The 23,909-nt window shown below is 43.2% G+C and overlaps 1 protein-coding gene across 2 annotated transcripts in view; it reads right to left on the reverse strand.

The window, feature by feature from the left end:
• The window catches only part of ssbp2a (single stranded DNA binding protein 2a), a 49,864-nt gene that overhangs the window by 13,973 nt on the left and 11,982 nt on the right, over positions 1 to 23,909 (reverse strand). For both annotated transcript variants that reach the window (XM_035640489.2, XM_035640490.2), the window contains exons 2-4: positions 13,280 to 13,352; positions 9,684 to 9,745; positions 9,241 to 9,325 (exon numbers count right to left, since the gene is read on the reverse strand). In XM_035640489.2, the coding sequence (XP_035496382.1) occupies positions 9,241 to 9,325; positions 9,684 to 9,745; positions 13,280 to 13,352 (220 nt within the window). The remainder of the gene's footprint in view (positions 1 to 9,240; positions 9,326 to 9,683; positions 9,746 to 13,279; positions 13,353 to 23,909) is intronic.

Genomic DNA, 23,909 nt, shown 5'->3' on the forward strand with positions numbered 1-23,909 from the left:
TGAAAGCCACTGACACAGACTGTATTACTGGAGCTGCTCTTTTCACGGTATAAGTTAACAGTGAGAAAAACATTACATTTACTGAGCTCCAAGAACGTTGTGGTGACATCCCCAAAAGTAGGTTAGATGGAGCAAGACGGGGTCAAACTTTTCAGGCATTATTTTGAAGTTATTGGATCACAATCCAATAACTTCAAAAATTGAATAAACCTTGATTTACATGCACAAATACGAGAATCTGAAGCTAGACAGAAGTCACCTATTTCAAGCTTCACAACATCCTCAGTGTTTACCTTCTATACAATTTAACATCTTTTCAGTCTTTATCACCTTCAGCAGAATATTCAACTTCAACTTTATTGATATTGTCCCCAAGGGGCAATTTGTGGTGCAGCAAGACATACACGCAAGGCAATTAGACAGGCGACACAACAAAAGACAACAAAGGAGATCCACATGAAGTGGGGCACTGAATAGTAAGCACATGGAATACAACATAAATCCTCATATTTTAAAGTGCCAGTTTTTCCATCATAAAGTGCTAGTGCAATATTAGTAAGGGCCAGATAAATAAATACAGACATCGCTACAACCATAATCAATCACTAATAAAATCTGAGCAAGTACCATCACGAATTAAGCTACAACCAATCACTACAGATCTAAACCAATATAATCAATAAATAGAAATAAGAAATACCACAGAAATAAAAATCCAACCAATAAATAGCTTAGCGACCAGAATTTCCTTATGAAAATGTAGAACATTATCCTACACAACAGCATTCTTGTTTAACCTGTAATTTTACCATGTAAAATAGCAGCACAACACTAATCTACTTGGCCTCACAAGGCGATTACAGTTATGGTCATATCAGCTACACAGGGGGTGGGGGTGTGAGGGGTGGGTGGGTGTCTGTATTTCCTTTATCGCAGATGTCACTATCGACCCTTGTAGACATCTCTGAAGCTGCAAGGCGCGGGAATAATGTGCGGGGTGGAGCCGCGAGCTGATGCACTGTCAGATACATGTACAAAGCTGAAAATGATAGTCGCCCTGGTGCCGGAGCAACACTTTTCCTCGCCACTATCTCGTGTGGTCCAAAGACACTGGAGGGAGATAAGGGGAGATGGACTGAACACAGAGGAGAGGAAAGTGTACAGGGACACAGAGGAAGATTTAAAAAGCACCGCTAGAAATGAGGAGGATAATATGTCACGGTGTTTTCCATCTCGCAGATCGATGCAGGATAGAATAGAATATTGAATATCGATTGAGAATATCGATCCACCTGAGATCCACATGTTTTGTGCTCTTGAATAATATCCGATGCTTTCGTTTTGAAATTGCAGACTTTAAAGAGTGGATTGGAATTAGAGAATTGTTGCCACAAAATCTCAATCAATCCAAGCCTGGATAAATTGTAAGATGTCACTGTCTGTGTTTCATCTTGCAGCCCTTCAAGTGCTGGAAGGCCGATGACAGGAGACAGCCAGAGGTAAGGGATGAGGCTGGGTACAACAGCAAATATACAGTGGGGTTAGTTGGGGTCATAGAGATAACGTGCCGGTCTGATTGTGTCAGCATTCTCTCTTTGCCATCCTGCTTCCCCTCCACAGTCCTGCCGACACTTCTACAGTTCGATCTCTGGATCGTCCCTTTCACACACAACCTGTAAGATTGCCGCTGTGTAAACCTTCACAGCGGCTCCATAACTCTCCTCCCAATGGGGTCAGGAGAGATATTTGGGTATAAAAAGGACACAATTGTGTCCAATTTGCTAAAATAACTTTTCATGGGTGAAGCTTCATGTGTCGAAGCTCAGAGAGCATCTTCACTCAGACTGCGATAGACACATGAAATGTGCTTCTGGCGAAGCCCATTATCTTCATAATCAATAATAACAATAACTGCAGTCAACTGCAGAAATTACTCTCCTGCATCCTACAGCTCTGTTCGAGAGTGTTCCCCATTTGTACACACACTTGTCTCTCCCTGCCCTCGGTTAACCTCTCCCCTGCACTCTGCACCATGCCCTCGCCTTTGCCCCTGCCGACTGCGGAGCAGCAAGGCGTGCATATGTTAACATCACATCAACACTCCTGCCTCAGCATGTCCATACACGCGTGTGACATGACTCAGCTTAACAGGCAAACTGGAAAGCACATTCCTCTGAGACCAGAGGGCTGAGCGCAACAGGCCAGCGAAAGAGGAAGGAAGATGATAAGAGACATACGGGGGAATGTAGAGGGACAGAGAGAGAGACAGAGGGAACGAATAGGAGGGGGGGGGGAAATGCTCATGTAAAAGGAGCTGTTGATGAAGCAGTTGCAGAGAGAGAGGGGGAACAACAGGGAAATATAGTCCCAATAGAGAGTGATTGTTATATGTTTCCAAAGAAAGCCAGAGCCGTGGAACAGCATATAAGCAACCCAGCATACAGCACAGTGAGTGTTCAGCACTGAAATCTCCCCCGTTTTTTTTTCCTGTTGGAGAAGACGACATTTGTTTCCATCTCTGCTCAACCTATGGAAATTCCCGTTCTTTTTCTCCCTTCAATTCCACCTTCTCTTAGCTTACTCTCCATTGCCATGGCAATGAGTCACCTCCACATCTCCCTCCTCCTCAACACTGCCAGGAAGGAACATGGGAGAGAGAGGGAGAGAGAGAGAGAGAGAGAGAGAGAGGGAGAAGGAGAGAGCGCTCTGTTTCCCTGGAAACAGACTGGGGGTCTCCCGGACCCCCATTGGTTCTCAACTGGTTGGAATCATCAGCTTGTTACCCACAATGCTTGGAGCCAACAGCGCCTCTGTTTCTAGGTTGTCTCTGTCCTCTCTGTTTTGTCTCTTCATGCTGCTTTGCACGCACATGAACATTTACTGGTCAGAATTCAGTTTTTTTCTATTTCACACCTGTGAATCAGGCCTTCTCAGGTTTGGTTTATGCTATCAAATAATAAAACATCAGTCCCCAACACGATCTCACAAGAGTTTGTTTATTTGAATAATTGCAGTCAGGAGTGACTGAATTTGCATGAGGCGATGCAGTTTGCGGCACTATTTTGTATTATTTCCTAATTAGTAAAAGTAAATGTTCAAAAATGGCAAGCCCAAGGGCAGCAAAGTTAAATAGTTTTAAGGAACTGATAATCAGAATACAATTAGTTCCAGTAAGAGGCAAAGCTATCTTCAACAGATTTAATGCAGCTGGTGGTAACTGTGAGAATATGTAACTAAAAATAAATAAAAAAGATATAGATGGTTCAGCTCAGGATAGAAAAGTTTTGCTGAGAATTTAATTGGTGCTGTTAAAAGGCAGCTCTGCCTGAGAAGACAACTTCAGGGGAATTAAAGTGCCATAGTCGATAAAATGGCTGCAAGGATTGTCGAGGTGGAATATCTATTGTATTTGATCTAGGCTCTGAATAGTAATTCTCAATGGGATTATTTTTAAGTAGAAAAAGCGATAATGATAATTGATCAGACCTGTTAGATTACTAGACAATAATTAGATCATCTTGTGTACGACATGGGCACAAAACAGCAAAGCAAAATGGAAAGGGTCTATTTTCCAGGAGCCATAAACGTGATCAGTGAATTTCATGGCAATCTGCTCGCGTGTTACATTTTAGTATTTCCAGGGTACAAGTGGAAATTTCAGGAAGAAAAGGTCGACCAATATTGCCATCATTGCACTGCTATAGGAAGAAATTAAACATGAATAATTAATCATTAAAACATTACAGCATTTTTCTACTGCCACTTTCTGGCAGTACTGTGTGGTACTGGGTTAATTAACCTGCAAAACATTAACCTAAAGAAAACAACCAGAGTGAATCCGGAGTAAAGATCCATTTTATGAATAAAACGGCGCATGTACAAAAGAAAACACGTCCATGGTCAAACGGATGAATGAGCGTCCTTCTGCTCAGTGTCACAGCACACCTTCATACTGTACTCTGCATGTTTCCCGTTGCAGTAAAGGAGCTGTTTTCAGTTAAACCCCAGGGTCACCCCACCTCTCTGCGCTTGAGCCTCACACACGCAGAGCACAGTGCATTGTGTGTGTACACTTGTATTTCAAGAGATATCAAATACTGAGCGTGCATCTGGATGCAAATGATTAAGGCAGCCCTGTGTTCTATGACTTATTTACAAATGCGTGTGTATCCTTTGAGCTGTACAATGAAGACAGAATGCGTGTTTTGCTGTTAAATTGAGCAGCATGAATAACATTTCCATGCAAGAGTGAGAGGCAATGAATGTAATATCTGGCAGCATGAGACGTAGCATTTTTATCACAGGGGGTTGCTCTAGGCACTGCCTCTTGATCTCTTCTTCCTCTCTAACTGCCGTGTGCCTGCTATCTCCCATAGTGATGCCACACAATGATACCACACTCCCTGTGTTATAATACTTGCCTATAACGCGGCTGCTTATCTACAGTGCTTTTTTATATGTTTGCTGCTCACTCTCCAGTTTACCCATCTGTCAACCCCTTTGTTCATTTCAACTACATCTGCGTTGTACATTCAGCCAGCAGCTGTTTTTTATATGCACTTTTACCAATTCACTTTTAAAAATGTTTTGCCAAGTCCTAAAATCTGTGATCTGGGAAGGTTAAGATAAATCAGAGGGGTTTTATGAGAGAATTAACATGATATCCTATAAAAAATGAAACAACCTGAGAAGGAAATATCACAGTTTGCTTGAAAACACACACGAGACTGTCCTCCACCACAAAACGATCACATGCTTGTTTGTTCAATCAGCTTATTACGACCCATGTGGTGTTTTTAAAGACCACAGTTAGCGGTAGACGTTCCGTAGACCTGGTAAGTTTGTGTACTTTAAATGGATTTGCTTATGTTCTGTAAGCATGAAACCCCAACACTTTCCTTTACAAGCTCATCCAACCATGCGCTGGTAAATCAAATAAAACCTCACAATGCTCTGAGGTGAAAAGTATTTGTCCCCAGTAGAGGCACTAATTTAGGATACGTCGATTTGGTCGCAATAGAGGGCATGACACACTTATGACATAGTTCGTCGTATAGGTTGGTGGACTTGTTGCTATGGCCATAGCCACAAGTAGAGCTGAAGTGATTAGTTGATCAAAAAAGATTAGCTGTTTCATTTATGGTATAATAAATTGAACATTTTTTTTTGGGGGGGGGGGGGGGGGGTCTGGACTTTTTAAGGGTCTTCCTCTGTGGCTGAGAGAACTCCGCACACTGCACGTGAGCGTGACAGAAGAGCATTCTTTGCATGTATTCTCTTGAGCTTTATTGGCCACCGTACTTTTCACTCACTTAATAAACCAGACCATCAATCAATAGCAAAAATAATCAATTCATTGCAGCAAATGAATAGGGCTTCCTTGTAAGGGGTTCGACATAAGGTGCAATAAATTGTTAAATTGGACACAAAGTCTCAGGAATTGTAATGTAGATGTCGACTCCCAGGTCTCCCTGAGAGGCAGCATGCTCGGCTGATTCTGCGTGTGTCCCCGTTTCCCTATCCTGTCAACTCGTCTTCTGGTTGACTTGGCAACAGTCGGGCTTTTCTCTTTGAGAATCCATCGCACAACAACTTACTTCGGTTTAAAAGCCCATTCTTATCTGGAGGCTGCACAGTACAACCAGTACAACTGTTGGACACTGATGATCGCCCCATCTCAAGAGTCAGGTATCACTCTCCACAAAGTTGTTTTTTTGCATCATTTCCGTCGGCCTCTACCTCTAGACAAACTGTCTCTTTCTGAACTTGCAAGAATAATTCTCCCAAGTGATTTTGGACATGTACAGACTATATATATTTATAATTATTCCACTCAAAGTATTTTCAGATACAAATACAAAATCGTGCACCAATTTACTTTTTAAACAGAGACATTCGTATTTTAATTAAATGGACCATTTTCATTAAGATTTTTAAGGGTCTAAATGTCACGACGTGGCCGAGGAAATGCTGCTTGAATGCTCAATGTTGTTTCCACAGGTCCTGTTATGTTACATCCTCTTGGCTGACGCTTTTGTCCAAAGCGACTTACAATAGGTGTATTGACTATTCAGCCATGGAGCTACATCCAAAAAGTGCAAAGATCATACATAAGGATTTATCAAATAGGCAAAACGCCTTCAGCTCCATTATATCCATTTTGTTTCTTCTTTTTTCTCGCGAGCAGCTTCATGCTGGCTTGATTCTTTCTTGCTGTGCTTTGATTTTCTCATATTTTAGAAAGAAATTGTCAGTCGAGAAACTATAGTACTTTTCCCAGCAGAGATCAGTTCAAAGCGTATAATTGCAACAAAGATTTTACACCTTGCGTGACAGCTGTCAAACGTTCCACCTTTAACTCCACAGAAGGAACAGCCTGAAATGACCTGCATGGTTTGATGTCTTATTCTTCAAAGACAGAAAAGTAACGGCAGCTGACTTTTGTTTCTAATAAGGCCATTTCCGGGTCAAGCAGAAGGGTTTAAAAATAACTTGATTTTACGACTTCATGGCCTCTCGCAAATGGAAAACTGCTCATTGAGTATCGAGAACACAATTTACAAAGCACTTAACAGAACTGTAAACGGCCTGAAAAGCCTCGTCTGAAGACGGAAATCGATAGCATTGCATCCCACTAAGTTCATCAGTCTTTTCTTTCTTTCCCTTTTAACATTAGATTATTGTATTAATGTGCGTAAAGACCACACACTAAAATATAGTGATGTGATAGACATTTACAGTACACAGCCACATTCAAAAGAAACAGTAAAAAACTGTTTATTTAAATCCAAAAGCAAACTGTATCTACAGTTGGCCTCGTCACAATCCCATCAGTTACCTAAGGAAAGGGAGGGACACACCGTTGATGTGAATGAGCTCCTACGTGTCCCTGGCATTAATTAGGACTTCACTCAGTAATTAGCTATCTGAAAATAATTACCATCAAAACGTCTGATTAAAATCCCCATCAGTCTCAAAGTCAGGAGACTCAAAGAGAGACACCAGTTCCAAATGAAGGCGTGCTCCTTTTTTCCAACCAAGTCCACCGCAGTTGTCCCCTCATTTTTGTTTTAATTGAGTGGCAGGTATGTGGGTAGCACTTGTGATTGGATCCGAGAGGCAGCGCGCGTTGCAACAGTTGATTGAAAGGGACCTTGGTCTAATTACAATTGGTCTAATTAGAATTCTCTGATTACATCCCCGCAGGAAATGTAAGAATAAGATGCTTCTCGTAACCTCTGCCAGCAAAGGTATATGCGGGATGATTTCTGAATTCAACTGATTCTGATCAGATAAGAAGAAACAAGATAACAGTCGCTCGCTGTCATCTTAGAAACAATTACTTTTAATGACTGCAAATGGGTTTTGTTCTTTTCATTATAATTTTTTTTTCGGTGGCCAGATTTGTTTCAGACTAATAAATCAAACTGTGTCTCACTGTTAGTCCCTCTTTTTGACTCCTTCTATCCATCTCAGTGTTCCCTGTGTTTTCCCTCCTGCTTTTTTACTCTTTCTATCCGTCTCTCAGGTCTGAGGTCGCGCTGCCCTCCAGCTCCCTTCTCCGGAGCGAGGATGACATCATCCCATAACTGCCTCGTCCTCGGAGTGCCTATTCATCACCCTGATCATCATCGCCCCCATCAGCAGCATCACCTGCGTATGCACACGCATAGAGAGACACACACATACACAAGCATGCACGCACACGCGCACACACGCACACGCACACACACACACACACACACACACGCACACACACACACACACCTACTGCAAGAAGACAGAAGAGAACAGAGAACACTCCAGTTCTGCAGGATTGCACGCCTTAAAGGAAAGAGCGAGGGAACCGCAGAGAGGGAGAGAGACCAGAGGGGGGACGATCCTGCTGGGGTAGGCAGAAACCCCTGACCTGTGCACTTCCAACAATACATCTCAATAAACCACAGTACAGACAAATCTGATGAGTCAGACTTCAGGCTACAGAGGGAAAACAACACAATAACAAGGAGGAGAGAGAGAGAGAGAGAGAGAGAGAGAGAGAGAGAGAGAGAACCCCTTCGCTCGCCTGCAGAACTCCACTCCACCACGCAACTTCCCGCGAGGAGAGCCACACTTCCTCTCTCTCACCAGTTAATCTGAAACTTCATGGGCTCCGGAAACTGCTCACCGTATTCCCTTACTGAACGGTGCCCGTCTGGATCAACACATGAGCCTTGATGTGTGGGAATTACAGCAGCAGAGTGGAGCCACACTGAGAGCAAACAGCAATAAACAATGTTTCCACCACATGGGCCACTGTCTGCTCTTCAGCATGATGTGCTCAATACTTTAACTGGATGTGTGAATGTGTGTGTGTGTGTGTGTGTGTGTGTGTGTGTGTGTGTGTATGTGCGTGCGCTCTGGCAGAATACAATAAGCGTGTAGTGTAAACCTTAAGCAGTTATATACTCTTCTCTGTCACACACTGTGTATGTCACAACAAGCCTTCATGTCAAAACCACTTCAGATAAAGGACTCAACAAGATCAAACCAGTTTGCAAGGTCGTGAAGACGAGTCGTGAAGACGAGTCGTGAAGACGAGTCGTGACCAAACAAGGCTCAGTGTATTGTTCTGGGATTACATGTGAGAAACTAATAGAGGTCAGGTTGGTGAATCCTGAGTCTCAAATTCCCAACCGTTCTTTTGATATCATCTCTAAGTTCTTGCCATTGTTGATTGATGATTGACACTGTAAACACAAAAAGCAGCAAACCACCCTCGGTAATTGTTGCCCTTAATTTTGCTCTTCGCACCATCTAGTACTTCTACAATGAGCGAACTGCATTGACGTAGACACAGAGTAAGATTTACATGGAGTGAGGTGTTGTCTTTACTCATTGCTTAAATGGTCAGTCTTACTGTACATTATCAATATCAACGGTCACCAAAGTCGGTGTTTATTCCCAACGTCTCTCCTTGGCCGGGTTTCATCTATGAAAGTTGAAATGTGTCTGTCTGTGCATTTCCCATCAAAGCAAGAAAGAGCCACAAAAGAATACAACAAATAAAAAATTGCAACAAAACCTGTTATTGTTGATAGATGGATATATGAAGGTGTTAATGATATGCTGTGCTATTTTAATCATACTATTATTCGTTTCGTATTGTCATCTCTTTATTTAACATTGAACACTTCTACTGAGTTAATTGGAGAATATTTCCAGAAAGAGTGAGGACAGCAACTCCAGAAAAAAACTCACGTAGTCATGAAAAGCCTTGGCCTCGCTGGAGTGTTCACACGTGTCTCTTCTCTCTGGAGCGGCACAGTACAGGTCCCAGAAAACACTACAGCAAATAGAGAGGCGGTCGGAGAATCAGGAGAATTATGACAAAAGAGAAACAACGAAGCCTGACAGATGAATAACAATGGTCGACTTTAGAGGCAGGGTAATCCAGCATCAGGGCGATGAAATTTGATTCTATTATCAATATTGCACTAGATGACTGTAGGTGTTTCGACATGTCACAGTTTGTAAACAGCAAACTGGGGAAGGAGCTTTTGGGAACAATTAAGGAGATGATGATGAACAAAAGCAGGAGGAGAAGGAGGGAGAGGATCATTTTTATTCAATAATGTCAGTGATGAAAAACGGCAAGAAGAGGAATGTAACTCGAATCATTACACGGCACAAAAAACACTCACCACCACCATGAGTGGAGGAACCCCGGAGGTTCTCCTAATGTGATGTTCTTCTCCCATCGGATCTGGACAGAGACAGAGAGAAAGAGAGAGGGAGGGAGAATGAGATGCTTCAGACACATATTCAGTATTAAAACATATCCGACATCTGAATTATCTGCTTTACACGATTGGAGTGGGTGCGAGGGAATTCCTATAACACATGCCATTATGTAATAATCATATTACGATTCTCGTGCCATGGATTCATAAGTGGTTAAGTGAGGCTATGTGTGAGTGAAAATACAGTGTTCAAGTGTGTGTGTGTGAGTGTGTATGTGTATGTGTGTGTGTGTGTGTGTGTGTGTGTGTGTGTGTGTGTGTGTGTGAGTGTGTGTGTGTGTGTGTGTGTGTGTGTGTGTGAGAGTGTGTGTGTGTTAACTGAGTCTACATGGTCTGAGGTCAGAGACATGTACCAGCCTGAGGAGTCAAACCTTTCTAAAATCCACACAGCCTTCGGTCGGCCGCTCGGCCACATCATGCGTCCTTTGTGCTGCGTTCAATTTTTTTAAGCCTTCATTCTTTCTGGTTTTCCTTGAAACTCATATAATTCAGGACTTTTTCATTTCTTCTTTACACTTCTATTCACACTATTTCTTTATACATCTTCTTTCTCAACTGTTTATCAGTTTATGAAAGTTAAAAAGAGTTCGGTCGCTTGCCACCAACACATGGCAGGCGAGTGTTGTTTTGGATCTCTGGATCTTTTCTGACATTTCGTTTTTTAAACGAATAAAACTATATGTACATGAATCTGTGTGTTTATCCCCTCTAATGCAACCTCCAAACAGTACGTCTAAGCCTAGAAGAAATTAAACATTATCTATGAATATTTGTGAACACTGGAAGCTCGGTCATGCCCTTTATTGTATTTTGTCTGAAATAGATAGATAGATAGATAGATAGATAGATTAGCTTGACAGGTGCAGCAGCAGTAACATTGGGCCTCATGCAATAACCATTTTTCCATTCTTATCGTCGTACACCAAGTTTGTACGAACAGGACACGAGATTTGGAGATTTATGTCCTTCTTTCAGAGATCCAGATATGAAAGTCTTTCATTTTTTTCTGCAGCGTCAGCAGTGAAATTAAGGGACCAACTAAAGGAGAGCTGTTAATGCTGAGTCACCTGTGGGGTCACTGAAATAAAGTAGAAATGATTCAATATGAAAATGGCTAAAAAATAATAATATAATCGATGACTGCAGCAGGAGGACAACAGGAAGTCTTTGTTACTGATATGGATGAAAAAATATGTGCCATTATGTCCACATAATTATGAGGTGTAATTCCTATATGCATTTATAATTTGATCCAAAGTCATGAAATACATAATCCATTAAAACTTGATGGACTTAAAAAAAACTTGATTTGAATAACAACGCTCTAAATTCACTGCGACAGGTCTGGACCACTTCAGAAAATTCAACATACGAGAAAATTGGTGTTCAAATCTGTTTTTTTGTATACGACCGGTTCCTGTATTAGGGCCCAATGAGAGTTGATTGGTTCTAATGCTGAGTTCCAATAAAAAGGTGTGTTGGGTGTTTCAGACGCATTCGCTTCCTTCACACCTTGGTCAAGGTCAGTGACTAACAGGAGCGCTGACGTCACCCACGGGGGGGGGGGGGGGATTTATGTTTGCACACAATGTCACAGTCTGAACGGCAGCTGTGTGCAGCAGTCAGACTATCAGACTGTGGTGTTTAGTCTGTCTCTCCGCTCTATAACCAGACTTACATCCCTCTTTATCTTTTTTATCTTTTACTTTTCACGTGATCTCATGTACATGTTTTTTAATATCCCCTCGCTGAAATGTTTCATATGGGTCAAAGAACGAGACTGTTGTGCCACCTGCTCTACTGGCATCGTGAACAAGCACTAAAATAACAGGAAAAAGTGAATCACTGCACTTTCAATCAGACCGCCCTGACCTCAGCTGCAGATCAGACACAGTGACTTTAAGAAGGAATGCCTTGCTTTGAAGTTTTCTTTTTTTTTTTTCTTAGGGGGAGTGGGCCAGGAACTGCCATCTCTTTGTTTATCCGACATGCTTTCATTCAAAGTCAGTAGTTTCCTTTAATACATTGGTTAACATGAAGCATTAGAGGCAACTGGCAATTGTCCCCTGTACGCCATGGCAGAGATGGGTTCACTCCCTAACCGTTGCTCGATTAACAGACGCAGAATGGGAATGATATCCACCAACTTATTATTTTTCACATTCAATTGGCTGTAGCCCAGCATAAAGACGATTGCAGCCAGTTCAGGTCAGGACACTTTTTTAGCGTGCTCTGTTATCCCACCCTCATCTGTAAAGTCTGGGGAAAAAATAGCAATGACTGAGCCCGCATATCCTGTCTTCTTGCGGTCTGCGAACTCGGGAGGTTCGTTCATTTACCTTCCCCACACTCCGGTGAGATCACTCGAGCGTGATTATTGGCAGATGCAGGCTGTGTGTTGCAGGGGTTTTTCTCATTGCACCAAGGACTGAGGTTTACAAAAGCCCTAAACCTTCACAGTTTTCAACCTTTAATCCTGTTTTTATCTCCTTGTGTCTTATGCTAAGGTTAAATATGTATCTTTTGTTAATGCTGTATGACGCCATCAGTAGAGTCTGACAGCTTCTTGTTCCCTGCATGTCTGTGATTTGTTATTTACATTCAGCGGTTCGGGTCTGATTCGTGACTCGCCTTTCTGTGCTCTTTGTTTTCCTGAGCCTGGGGACACACTGTAAACAGATGTGGATGATAAAACGTGGATAACAGACCTTTAAAGCCATGTTTTGCTATTTTCCAAAGAGCTACATTATGGCGCAATGCTTACCGAGTGTGCGTGCGTACGTGCATATGTCGGCATGTGTATTATATACAAGCGGCTCTGTTTGTACTTGTTGCACTCTTAACTAATGCGTTCCCACACTTGAACATGACACTGCCTATCCTTTTCATCTCTCACATCTGCGGAAGAGAGAACAAGTGATACGACAGAGAGGAGAGGGACACAGAGGTGTGTGTGTGTGCGTGTGCGCGGGTGCGTGCGAGAGTGTGTGTGTGCGCGCGCATGTGCACAAACACTAAGTTAGAGTGATGAGAATCGGTGCCAGCTGATGATGTAACCTTTTCCATCCCCCCCACTCTCTTTGTTCTCCACTTCTGGCCGACGCACAAGAAGCCTCCAGCCATTGTCTTCTACATTGCACATTACAGTCATTTTGGGCGAATCACCAGAGTCAACCACCCTCATTTTCACCCCGTCACCTTTTTACCTCTGCCGAATTACAGTGAAGACTCACCTCTTCAGGGGGAGGAGACGTCGGCTCCGGGCTGAGCATTGTGCTGAGACCCCAGCCCCCAACACTCCATGAGAAACTCATGTTATAAAGCCTGTTTGCTGCCACTAACATCTCGTATCAGCCCTGTGTAAGGCCAAGCCGATTCAATTAACTGCTCCACTTACTTGACACATCCTCTTGTGTGAGGGTGAGAACCACATGTCAGATCGGACACTGTACATGCCCTGCACCCTCTGACCCACAAACAAACACAACAGGACTTACCTCCGAGAGGAAGGTCTGTGCTGACTTCTGTGCTCCTACATGCAGCAGGTACTCGTAAACATACAGAGCTAACCTGCACAGAAAGACACAGAACAGAGTGGGGGGTCAGTGGGTTCACTAAGCTACAAACAGTCAACAAAAGATGTGAGGTGATATATAAAAATATAAAAATGCAAGAAAAAGTGGCCGCAATAAGATGCACAATAAGAGAGAGAGAGAGAGAGAGAGAGAGAGAGATAACAGTAGGAAAGATGTAAACTGTGTTGATTTTACAAACTTTAAACAAAATGACACGTTTGAAATTCACGTCACACATCCCCAGAGTTGAACTTTTTTTGGGGAGTTTTAATTAATCAAATCTGTAAAGGCTTCCTGGCCATGTCTGTCCAACTTGAGAAAACAACCGCTTTGGGACCTTAGACAATTATAGTTCCCACTCCATATTTAAGACAAATCCACCCACACCCGAGGTTGCCTACAGGTAAAAGAGGAAGGGGCCCACGCGTGGATACAAATTGCCGGGCAGCTCCAGGACGCAGTGATGTGCAGTGATGGGTGACGGCGTCACGGTCTGTCACGAATCTCGTGAGAAACGGAAGGTCACACAACAGCTTATAGGAGCATTAATCGTCTCCCCGGTGGCAAACAACAACTGGCAGGTCGACCTTTTAAGACATCTGAAATCCAACCAATGTAAAGTCTGATCTTCAACCCGCCTGTCTGAGGAGCAAACAACGTGGGAGCATCCTCAGTGGGACTACACTGTGAAAGCGGCGTGCTTGGGGCTCTCTGTGGACTTCCCCCCATGGACTTTGATCACAGTACAAATTCATTACAGGCTTGATTTGTTAATCAATCGCCCTCCCAGTGTGTCTGTGCTGCTACTGACAAAAACTTGCATGGTGGGTGGGTTTACTGATCTATGAATACAAGAAAGACACTGATCCACATTAGATCAATAGCAGGGCTATGGGGAGAGTCTCAAAATGCCCACAACTGCGTACCACATGATCTACAAGCGCAAGATGAGAGTAACAAACGCGAACAGCGCTTTGTGCGTAACTTGGGGTACAAACAAATGTGTTCAACTCCACACGACCACGAAGCAATTTGTGCAACCTGAATAAATATTCATGCTTTACGTCCATATGTTTCACTTCAACTTCACAGATGGAATAATGTTCTCTATGAAATAGAAAAATATTTGTGGCACTCTTTGTATTCATTTACAGATTTTCTTAAATGCGTGTGCACGGATCACACTGGCTGAGTGGCGCCATGTAGATTCAGAGAGGAGTCCGCTCTAACAACAGACGGTCACAGCGCAGGGCTGTGCAATGAGAGGTTTCTCATGGATTTCATAAAGAGGCAAATGAGCATGTTCTTCTGTGCCTGATCCTCACATTTTCACCAAAACGCAATATTAACCAGGTTGGGGGCTGATTGCTGTGATGCTAAAAAAAACACTATTTCAAGTTGTTCTATATGCCTGAGATGTGCTGTATATTGAGCCCTATGAAATAAACGCTCAGTTCAAAGCTGGTGTAGTGACAAGTGTGTTTGTCACACCGGGACAGCAGCCGTCCCGGAGCCCCCACTGAACGTTGGTGCAGCAGACGATCCGGACTCCTCCTGTAACGAGGTAAAAATAAACTCTCCAGACAGCCCTGCCTGCCCGTCTGAACATGATGGACTGCGCACACCTTTCTGCTCTGCTCACAAGTACACTGCCCCCTCCCTCCCATCACCCCCCAACATCCCTCTCCTCCATTTCCATCTCTCCTCCACATCACATTCATCCGCAGTCTCTGTGCCCTCTTTGACTCGCCTGTGCTGCTTTTCTCGTGCACTCTTTTTTTGGTGAGAGGCCATGTTTGTTTAATGATAAAGGGATGAAGGGAAGCACTTCTTCTTCCACCCTTCCCTCCTCCTCTCCACCCCTTTCTCTGTCTCGCTCTCTCCGTGCCGCCCGTGGCCTGGCAGCAATGTTTAACCAAAGAGATAGAGACAGAGCGTTTCGCAGGGACAACATTAACGGAACAATGGGAGGCTTGACAAAACTCTTGACACCTCGACAACTGAACATGAATAAAAGATGCACCCACCCCAGCCCCCACCCACTGTACAACACTGAACATTTCTAGAAACAAACTTGTTGAGTCGCTCTGTTCTGCATCGTTTTCCTCTCAACCTGTTTGAATCTGTCGACTCACCTGTGAACCTTTACGTGTGCCACAGCAGCATCGCAGGCCTCGTGCGTGTGAGACGAATACAATCACTGCAATGACGACGAGTCTGAGTGCTCGCATGAGCAATTTGTATGAGGGCTTGTCCTCAGCATCCACTGGCCTGTATCCAGTCAGCTACTGTGTTACCACACAAAAACACAGCCTCGCTTAGTAGCTGCCTTTCATGTTTGACCTATGATCGCTTTTACAGGAGCTCTAAGATGTGATCTTTGGCCCTGGCGTGGAGAGAGGGTCGGAGGAAGTGAGGGAAAAGGTGGGCAGATAAGGGCAGTAGTAGGGAGAGGGGTGACTCAATAAAAGGAATAAACATTAGAGGGTATCAGGGGTTGAGTAGGCCAATGGGAGTTTTGGAGAAGAGATCAGAGGAAAAGAAAAGTGAAGGATGTCTTAATTCTTGACCTTAACAGTTTATATGCGCTGGTGATTGCAAACACACATAAATCAGACAGTCCTCTCTCTCCCTCCAATCTCTTTTTTCTATTTGACACACACCGGCGGTATGCAGAGTTGAAATACAGATAAACAGACAGCGGAGCGGCATATGAAGGCACTTGGTTGGCACTCAATATCTATTAGACGTTGACTCGAAACTACTAATTTCCTCAAAGACGAGTGATAGGCTTTGAAAACACTTCAACCCCTCACGCTGCCACGCCATTGTTCAGTTAGCACTTGTTCAGCCAAAGCTGCCTGCTGAAATAAAAAAAAAGGAGGAAAAAAAGCACCCAGCCATGTGGAACTCAACTGACTGACAGTCAAAATACAGAACGGAGATAAGGGTTGAGGAATAGAGGACAGGGCACTGTTCAAGGCTAATCCTCCTAAATAAAGAAAGCAGTACAAGGACTCTCTTGTCATTAAATAAACTAACACTTTAAATGATCTCTGTCGATGGATCGATGGATGGAGGTAAACGTGCTCAAAGTGAAGCATCCACTGCACTTATAATGTCCACATTAGTTCATTCGCATTAAAGCTGTTTTGGTGTTTGCCCTTGCTTGCGGACATGCACCATAAAACTCAAAGACTTTTTTTTGTTTCCGACCCGTCTACCCTGGCAATTTGTGCTGTAAATAAGAACCACTTTGCATTAATCACACCTGCAAGCAGGATGATTGAAGAGATCAGGTGCCTCCCACTTTGCTCCCTCACCCTGTGTGCTAAACCGTGTGTGTGTGTGTGTGTGTGTGTGTGTGTGTCGAGGTGTAGTGGCGGCCAGCGGGTGGAAGTAGAGAAAGTGGGGCACGAGAGGGGAACTTTAAGATCAGCACCTGACCCCTTTCTCCTTGAAATTCAAGCGGTTTTGTCTTCTGTGAGTCACATTTAATTAAATTCCTATTTGGAGACGACCCTGACTCCTGTCTGCTTTTTCTAAATCTGCACAAGACCAGACAGCCAGCGAGCTTGAACAGTCGGAGACCGGGCTTAGCTTAATGAAGGCAGCAGGCAGAAACGGCGCCCAGCCTCTATAATGCCATGAAAACGAGCCAACCACGAGCTTCAGCTTAAAGTGAAGACATGTACCTTTTCTCTTTTTTACAAGATCAGCATTTAGTAGAACCCAGTAGATCACTGCTAATCAATTTACCGCCGTGGCGATCAAAGTCTGGCAGTGCTTCAAATCACACCAGACAATGGCTTCAGTGATTGGATTTGCCTGTGATAGATTAGCTCCCGATTATTTCACCCTCGATAAAGATGAAATGGAAAAGTGATCACACTTCCGATCTGAATCGGCATGTCAACTGACATATTTACAAGTACAGCCACTATTCCCAATAACACAAATTTGACAAGGAAAAAAACATGAAATGTCAAGTCTGTGAAAACATGCCACGCCCTATCGTCTTCAGCAAAACATTTTACAATCGCAAAACAGCAGCATTTCCTTGGTGCAGGTGACATTTTCTTTTACATTTGTAGCTACAGATATTTTTCTTTTTAGCTTCATCTGGAGAGATTCTAAAACACAGTTCATCTGTCACTAAGTAGAGCCAAAGTGGAGACACAGGCATGTCATCCCCACATCCCCCTCTAAGTAAGATGCCATATACAGTATTTGCCGTCTTTGCTCAAATTGAAATATGGAGTAGGCTGTGGCAGGAAATCGTCTCTATCCACACAAAATGATTACCATCATCAGGGATTAAACACAGTCACAGTGAACCATGGTAAATTCCTGATACTTTAGTTGTACCGTTCGATCTTCAAATGCCATGATAACTGCGGTGGGTGCGTTGATGCTGGACAGGATCAACCAAAGTTAGCAGCTCTCCGAAACACAGGTGTGCAGATGGAGCAAGCAACATGGACTTCCATCAAGTTGAAGCTGTTGAGGCGGCGACGCTTCATATCTCCCGACTCATCTTCGTGATCATCACCCACACCTTTATAGACAACGCAGGGAAGGAGCAGAGCTGCTGGCATCCACCCTCGCCAAAATTGCGTGCGTTTAACAAGCGCTGACATTTTGTTCTCACTTTCAGACGTTTGAACTCTGGACAGGTAGACAGCCCAACCCCAGTAACCTAACCCCAATCTGCATGTCTGTGAGACTGTGGGAGGAAGTCGTAGAACCTTCAGATAACCCAAGCATACACGGGGAGAACATGCAAACTCCACACAGAAAGGAGTTGGTTGGTTCGAACCGGGACCACCACCTATTGTGCCACCATAAGTCTTGTTGCTTTAATGTTAATGTTGCACATTTGACACAGTTCTGGCTAAATTATGATATTGGCAGATTGGCAGATGGGTAGGATGGAGGTGATGGGTGCTGGCGGATGAGTCCCGCGATGAATACCCATGAGATCTGTATAATTTCATATTCTAATGTTGCGGATTTCACTGAATGGTGTCTCAGTTAGCCAAGCACCCTGCTGTGACCTCCTTCTTAAAAATTAACACAAAACCCCACAATGAAAAAAGTTGAACAAGACTCAATTCCCAACATCCATGAAAGGAGAAAAACAAAAAAGACTGCATGCTGTGCTGAAAACATAACAAAGAGTAGTGATAGCCTGAACAATATATGCCTGGGGGTACACGCTTGAGTGGTATATTCTCTCTCCTAACCAACATTAGGAGAATGATATGGTCAGAGAAAGACGTCTTGTCCACTTTGGTCCTCCGTACATAAACTGTAAACTGTAGTAGAAGTGATCCGTAGCTGTGTTTCATTGATAACAAATCAGTTGAATGCTGGAAATTTAAAAGCAAAACGTTACAAACACAAGACTGACATATTCTCTTCCCCTCATAAAGCTCTTAAGGCAACCAAGTTGTTACCAGTGGCTTATTTGCAAAACCAACAGACACAGATTAACATTAGCATTCATTTTGAGTCATGTTTTTGATGAAAGCAAAGTTCATTTTAGCTCTAATTTGGATCTCCAGCCCTCTCCTGAGGGAAATATCTGTTCTTCATCAGTTAAATGCTCCATGGCATTCACCAGCTAGTTGTCATCGATAAATGTTAAACGGTATTGATGATGAAGTGAAATGTACGTAGTCGTGTTTAATCAGTCAACTGAAAATGAATCAACATCTTTTTAATTCAGAAATTGAGAACTTGACATTTTAAAGAAACTAAATAATAATAACAAAACAACAACAAAGACTACATTGATCAAACAGGCGTGGGCTGACGCCAAGCTGAAAACGCCTACTCTTATCTCACTTTACACTAAACTTCATCCAAACCTATACATACCACACAGTTCAAATAATAAATATATATACACATGACTTGCACATGACTTTCATATTATCATCTCTCACCAAATTGTATGAAGTCAATCTCAATATCACAAAATTTAATTGACCATTTATCAAGTTAACCTTTTTCAAGTGTCTTCTATTTATTTATTACCTTTATTTTTAAACAACCTTTTAAAACTGTAAATTGTATGATGCTTTCAATTCATCCTCACGATTTCGCAACAGTATTTTATATTAGTCTTTGCCTTCAATTTCCTAAACATAAACATTCTTTTTACAAATATATTTAGTATATCACATGGTAACAACATCTTATGCAGCTTAAACATTAGTTGTTCTATTCTATGATCAACTAAATCATAACATTTCAATATATGTAATTTGTGGTCAATGGTGTGATTGTGTGATGATCCTTATTCCTTTTTTTTGTAATATGAAAAATAGATTTGTAAAAGTTTTGTATGTATATCCCTTTAATTCCAAGCAAAAGCTGGGAACAATAATCGAGCAATATAAAACCCACTCCTCGAGTCATCTAAAAACTAGAACATTGTATTAAAAAGACAAACAGAATCGAATTCAGTGCACTGGTCGAGCGCTGACTGTATATCAAAAGTTGCAGACTAGTGGATCGTGTCAACCAGGGTTTAACCGGCAATGTCTCATGTGAGTGGGTCAAACACAGGTTGAAACCACAGTTCATTGAACAAAGCATGACGATGTTTCGGTCAAATCTGAGTAGTGATTTCTGAGGTAAAACTTGATTGACAAATAAAGAAGAAAAAACTAACAAACAGCCAGAGCCAGAAACATACTCCCTTTTCTATTTCCTAGAAAAGGAAAATTACAGAAAGAGAGTGATGGGGTGACAGGAGTGACAGGGGCAGGGAGAGATGAAAGGTTCTGGTGGAGAGAGGAGAGTGAAGAAGGGGGATTAGAGAGGGGGGGGCAGATGGGTAGGATGGAGGTGATGGGTGCTAGTGGATGAGCCCAGAGATGAATACTCATGAGATCTGTAAACTTTCATATTCTAATGTTGAGGATTCTCACTGAGTGGTGTCTCAGTTAGCAAAGCTCCCTGCTGTGACCTCCTTCTGAAAATTAACACAAAGCCCCACAACGAAAAGAGTCGGGCTGAACTAGACACTCTCTGAGAGAAACATCAAATGACGGCGTGCTGTGTTGAAAACAGAACATACAATAAGGACAGACTGAGGGATGCATAGGCGTACAATGCTTCGGAGTAAGCACTGAATGTCATTATATTTTTATAAATGAATTTCAATGAGCTCTGTGTGAGAGGTAATAACATTGGAGAAGTAATCCTCGACCGAACTAAGTCATACTCCCTAAGTTGAAATATTGTAATTACCTCCTGGATATGGTTACCTACTACAAAAGACAAAATCACCGTCTTAAATCTCTGCGATGTGTTCACGGCAAAGAATAATGTTAGTAAAAGTGACACTGTGAAGGATCTAATGAGAGCTATAGTGTCTTTGAAGCACTTTCCTTTCAAGAGAATGGAATACCTTACAGAATAATATAGCAATCAGGAGTAATAGTCACTCCTTCCAATTTTTCACAGACACAAAAACAGTACCACCGAACAATAAATTAGACCCGCAGTAAACGCCAGTTTGGTAAAAACGCACAATGTTTATGTAAAGCACCATTTCCAATGCAGTGCTTTTATTTTGTCACGAAGTCAATCAAGATATCCCGAAAAGTGTTTTTTTAGTCAGAGGAGGTGAGGCTCCGCTCGGGCAGCTTTGCTAATGCAGCTCGTTTGGCAAATGTCCGGATTTTTCCGACTCTTCTCTTTCCCGCATTACATAATTCTGCAGCATATACAGTATTTGACTGATGCAACACGGGCAGCGACAGGAGTAACAACAAGAACAAAGACGGCTATCCTGCTGCAAACTGAGCCTTGTTAAGCTGAATCAGTGACTCAGCTAGAGTTCATCATCATTACAACGGTATACTCTGATCAATGTGGGATTTTATTTTTTATCTGCCTGGTAATTTGGCATTTCTTATTGAACAACACATACAAAAATATTGATACATCTGCTTTTACTGGTCAATACATTGGCCTGGTTTATAGGTGTCGCTCTACAGTAATGCTTCAGCTTCAACAAATCCATTTACATTGCTGGACTAGGTTAATGTATTCTGTATTGTGTTTCTATTGAAGATGAATCTCCTCCATAAGGACAGGAGTAAAGTCTGGGGGCCTGTACACTTCGGTCCGCCTGTTACTGTCACCATGGTTACGTATGTTGAACTGCTGACCTGCTCCAGAGCAGGTTAAGTTCAAGATAAGAGACGAAAATGTGTCACATGGTCCTGCGATCCTGACCGGGACAAAAGAGCAGCAGATATTTTTATCGATGAGTGGAATCGTTTTGTTGTTCCAGACTTTTCATGTGTCCACTCTGGTTTTTCAAACAGAGCTTCCAACAACAAAAACGGACACGGACGCTATACCTGCTGGTATCAGCGATTTTTTGTCATATCACATTGAGAACTTTATTCATGGTTCTGACGATGTTGCTTCAAAAACGACGACTCTGCCTCTTCCACATGAACGCGCTCGTCGCTGGATATGAAAACCCGGAGACAACTGAGACAGTCGATAACCAGCTTCGTAGTGCAGGTGATCAGGACGGCGGATGTATGGTTCAAATCCTGGGTACTGTTCCACTTCCACCGGTGTTTGTGTCCTTACTCGCTGTCCTCTCGTGATATCACATTTCACCACACAGCTGCAGACCTCGAGAGCGACACAGATCGAAGACTCCGGTCTTTGACTCAGAGGTGGGATCATTAATATTAGCATCCTCATCGAGCTCAGTCTTACGGCGGAGCCAAGCCGTCGCTACCTCTCCAATCGAACCTCCAAAAGCCCGCCATCAAACAGAGGCCACCTGTGGATGAGGAGAGCGTCGACAGCTCAGGCCCCGGAACACTCACGGCGAGAACAGAGAGGGACCCCGCCATAAAAGAGAGTGCAGCGATCAAACCGCTGCCCCTGCTGAGGACAGCCCTGTGTGTGACAGCCAAACACTTTCCCTGATTAATCAAGCCGGGCAACAGGGCTTTACGTGCCATTAAGAACCATGCTAAATGACTTCACTTCATTCATTAAAGTGGAGCATCCTCTGCCGGCAGAGCGACTCTGCTCGACAGACAGACAGACGGGGGGACGGACGGACGGACGGACAGACAGACAGACAGACAGACAGACAGACAGACAGACAGACAGACAGACAGACAGACTGACAGTAAAAGCTGGGAGCCCGGTGGTGGTGGGGCAGCCACGGGGGTGGCGAGGGCACTGAGGCAAGATAAAGAACGACAAATATAGACCCATTACAATGCTGAATTATTCATCTTATACGCAGGGCTTCAGGAAAACAACGAAGGGAAAACAACAACAACAACAACAACAACAACAGCAGCAACAACAACAACTACAACCCAAACAACCATGAGGATTATGGAGCCTATATAAATTGAAGAGCATCTTCAAAACAGCTCTTATTTATGCAAACACCTTGTCTGGGCGAGCGACAGGATCATGGCCAAATCACTTTATGTGGAAAATCACGTTCCAGTGGACTAATCCCTGGTGCTTTTCATTAGGCTCAAGTAGTTTTAATGAATCTGTGCCGTGGAGCTGGGCAGCTAGGTGCGAGTGGATTAATTGTGCGAAAGCAAGGTTAGCTGCCTCCTCTACAAGCACAAAATTCACACGCCAGACGCACGCCTTACACAAAAGTCATACACAGGGTTTGGAAGAGGCAAAGATGGGGAATATGCCGAAAAGGGGGAGATTATGGAACTAACAGGCAATGATACACATTGATAATACTGAGGGAAGGACAGAGATGGGTAATTTACCAGTCAACAGAGAGATAAAGATGGAGAGGTGGAGAGGAAGATTAGCAGGAACAAGAGCACGAGCGGGTATTGAGAGGAAGACAAAGAGCAAAGAGAAAGAGAGATGGAGGGAGGGAGAAAGAGGGGAGGGAGAGAGTAAATGATTAATGAACGGAGCTGGGAAGCGCAGTGAGGGGAGGTTAGGACCGAGCCAAAGTGATGCTGCAACCCATGTGAGCAAAACTGAAAAGGACAACATTGTGAACAAGCCCGCCGCTGTCACACACCTTCATCAGGGTGGATCACTGGGAGAGGCTTAGCTGGACCCGACTTGAAAACACTTGGAGAACAGGAGGCCGAGGCGCAGCCTCGGCCTCCTGTTAATCTTCAGGATGACAAACTAGTTGGTTATTTGTTATTTTGAGGGTTTTTTGTGTTGCCATTAAACCAAGAGAGTGGGACTATATGAAACTTTATGGAGACAATAACGACTATCGTACACTGAGATTATTATAAATGTGATAAGACTGTACAAAGACTTCCATTAGACTCCTTCAACTTCTTGCCGTATCCCAGTCAAAATACATGCCTTCAATTAATCCCCAGCCGGCAGTGTGCTGTGGCTCTAACGCTGGACGCTCGCTGATGCATTTCTAATTGGTATTTTTGCTGATGGTCAAAAGTTAAATCCATATTCTCCATTACCCTTCCACGGCAACCCCCTGGGGTCCCTCTAATGGCCCCTGCTAAAGGCAAAGCACTTGAATGGAGAT

The sequence above is a fragment of the Scophthalmus maximus genome, chromosome 19 (assembly GCF_022379125.1).
Source record: "Scophthalmus maximus strain ysfricsl-2021 chromosome 19, ASM2237912v1, whole genome shotgun sequence".
Taxonomy (NCBI): domain Eukaryota; kingdom Metazoa; phylum Chordata; class Actinopteri; order Pleuronectiformes; family Scophthalmidae; genus Scophthalmus; species Scophthalmus maximus.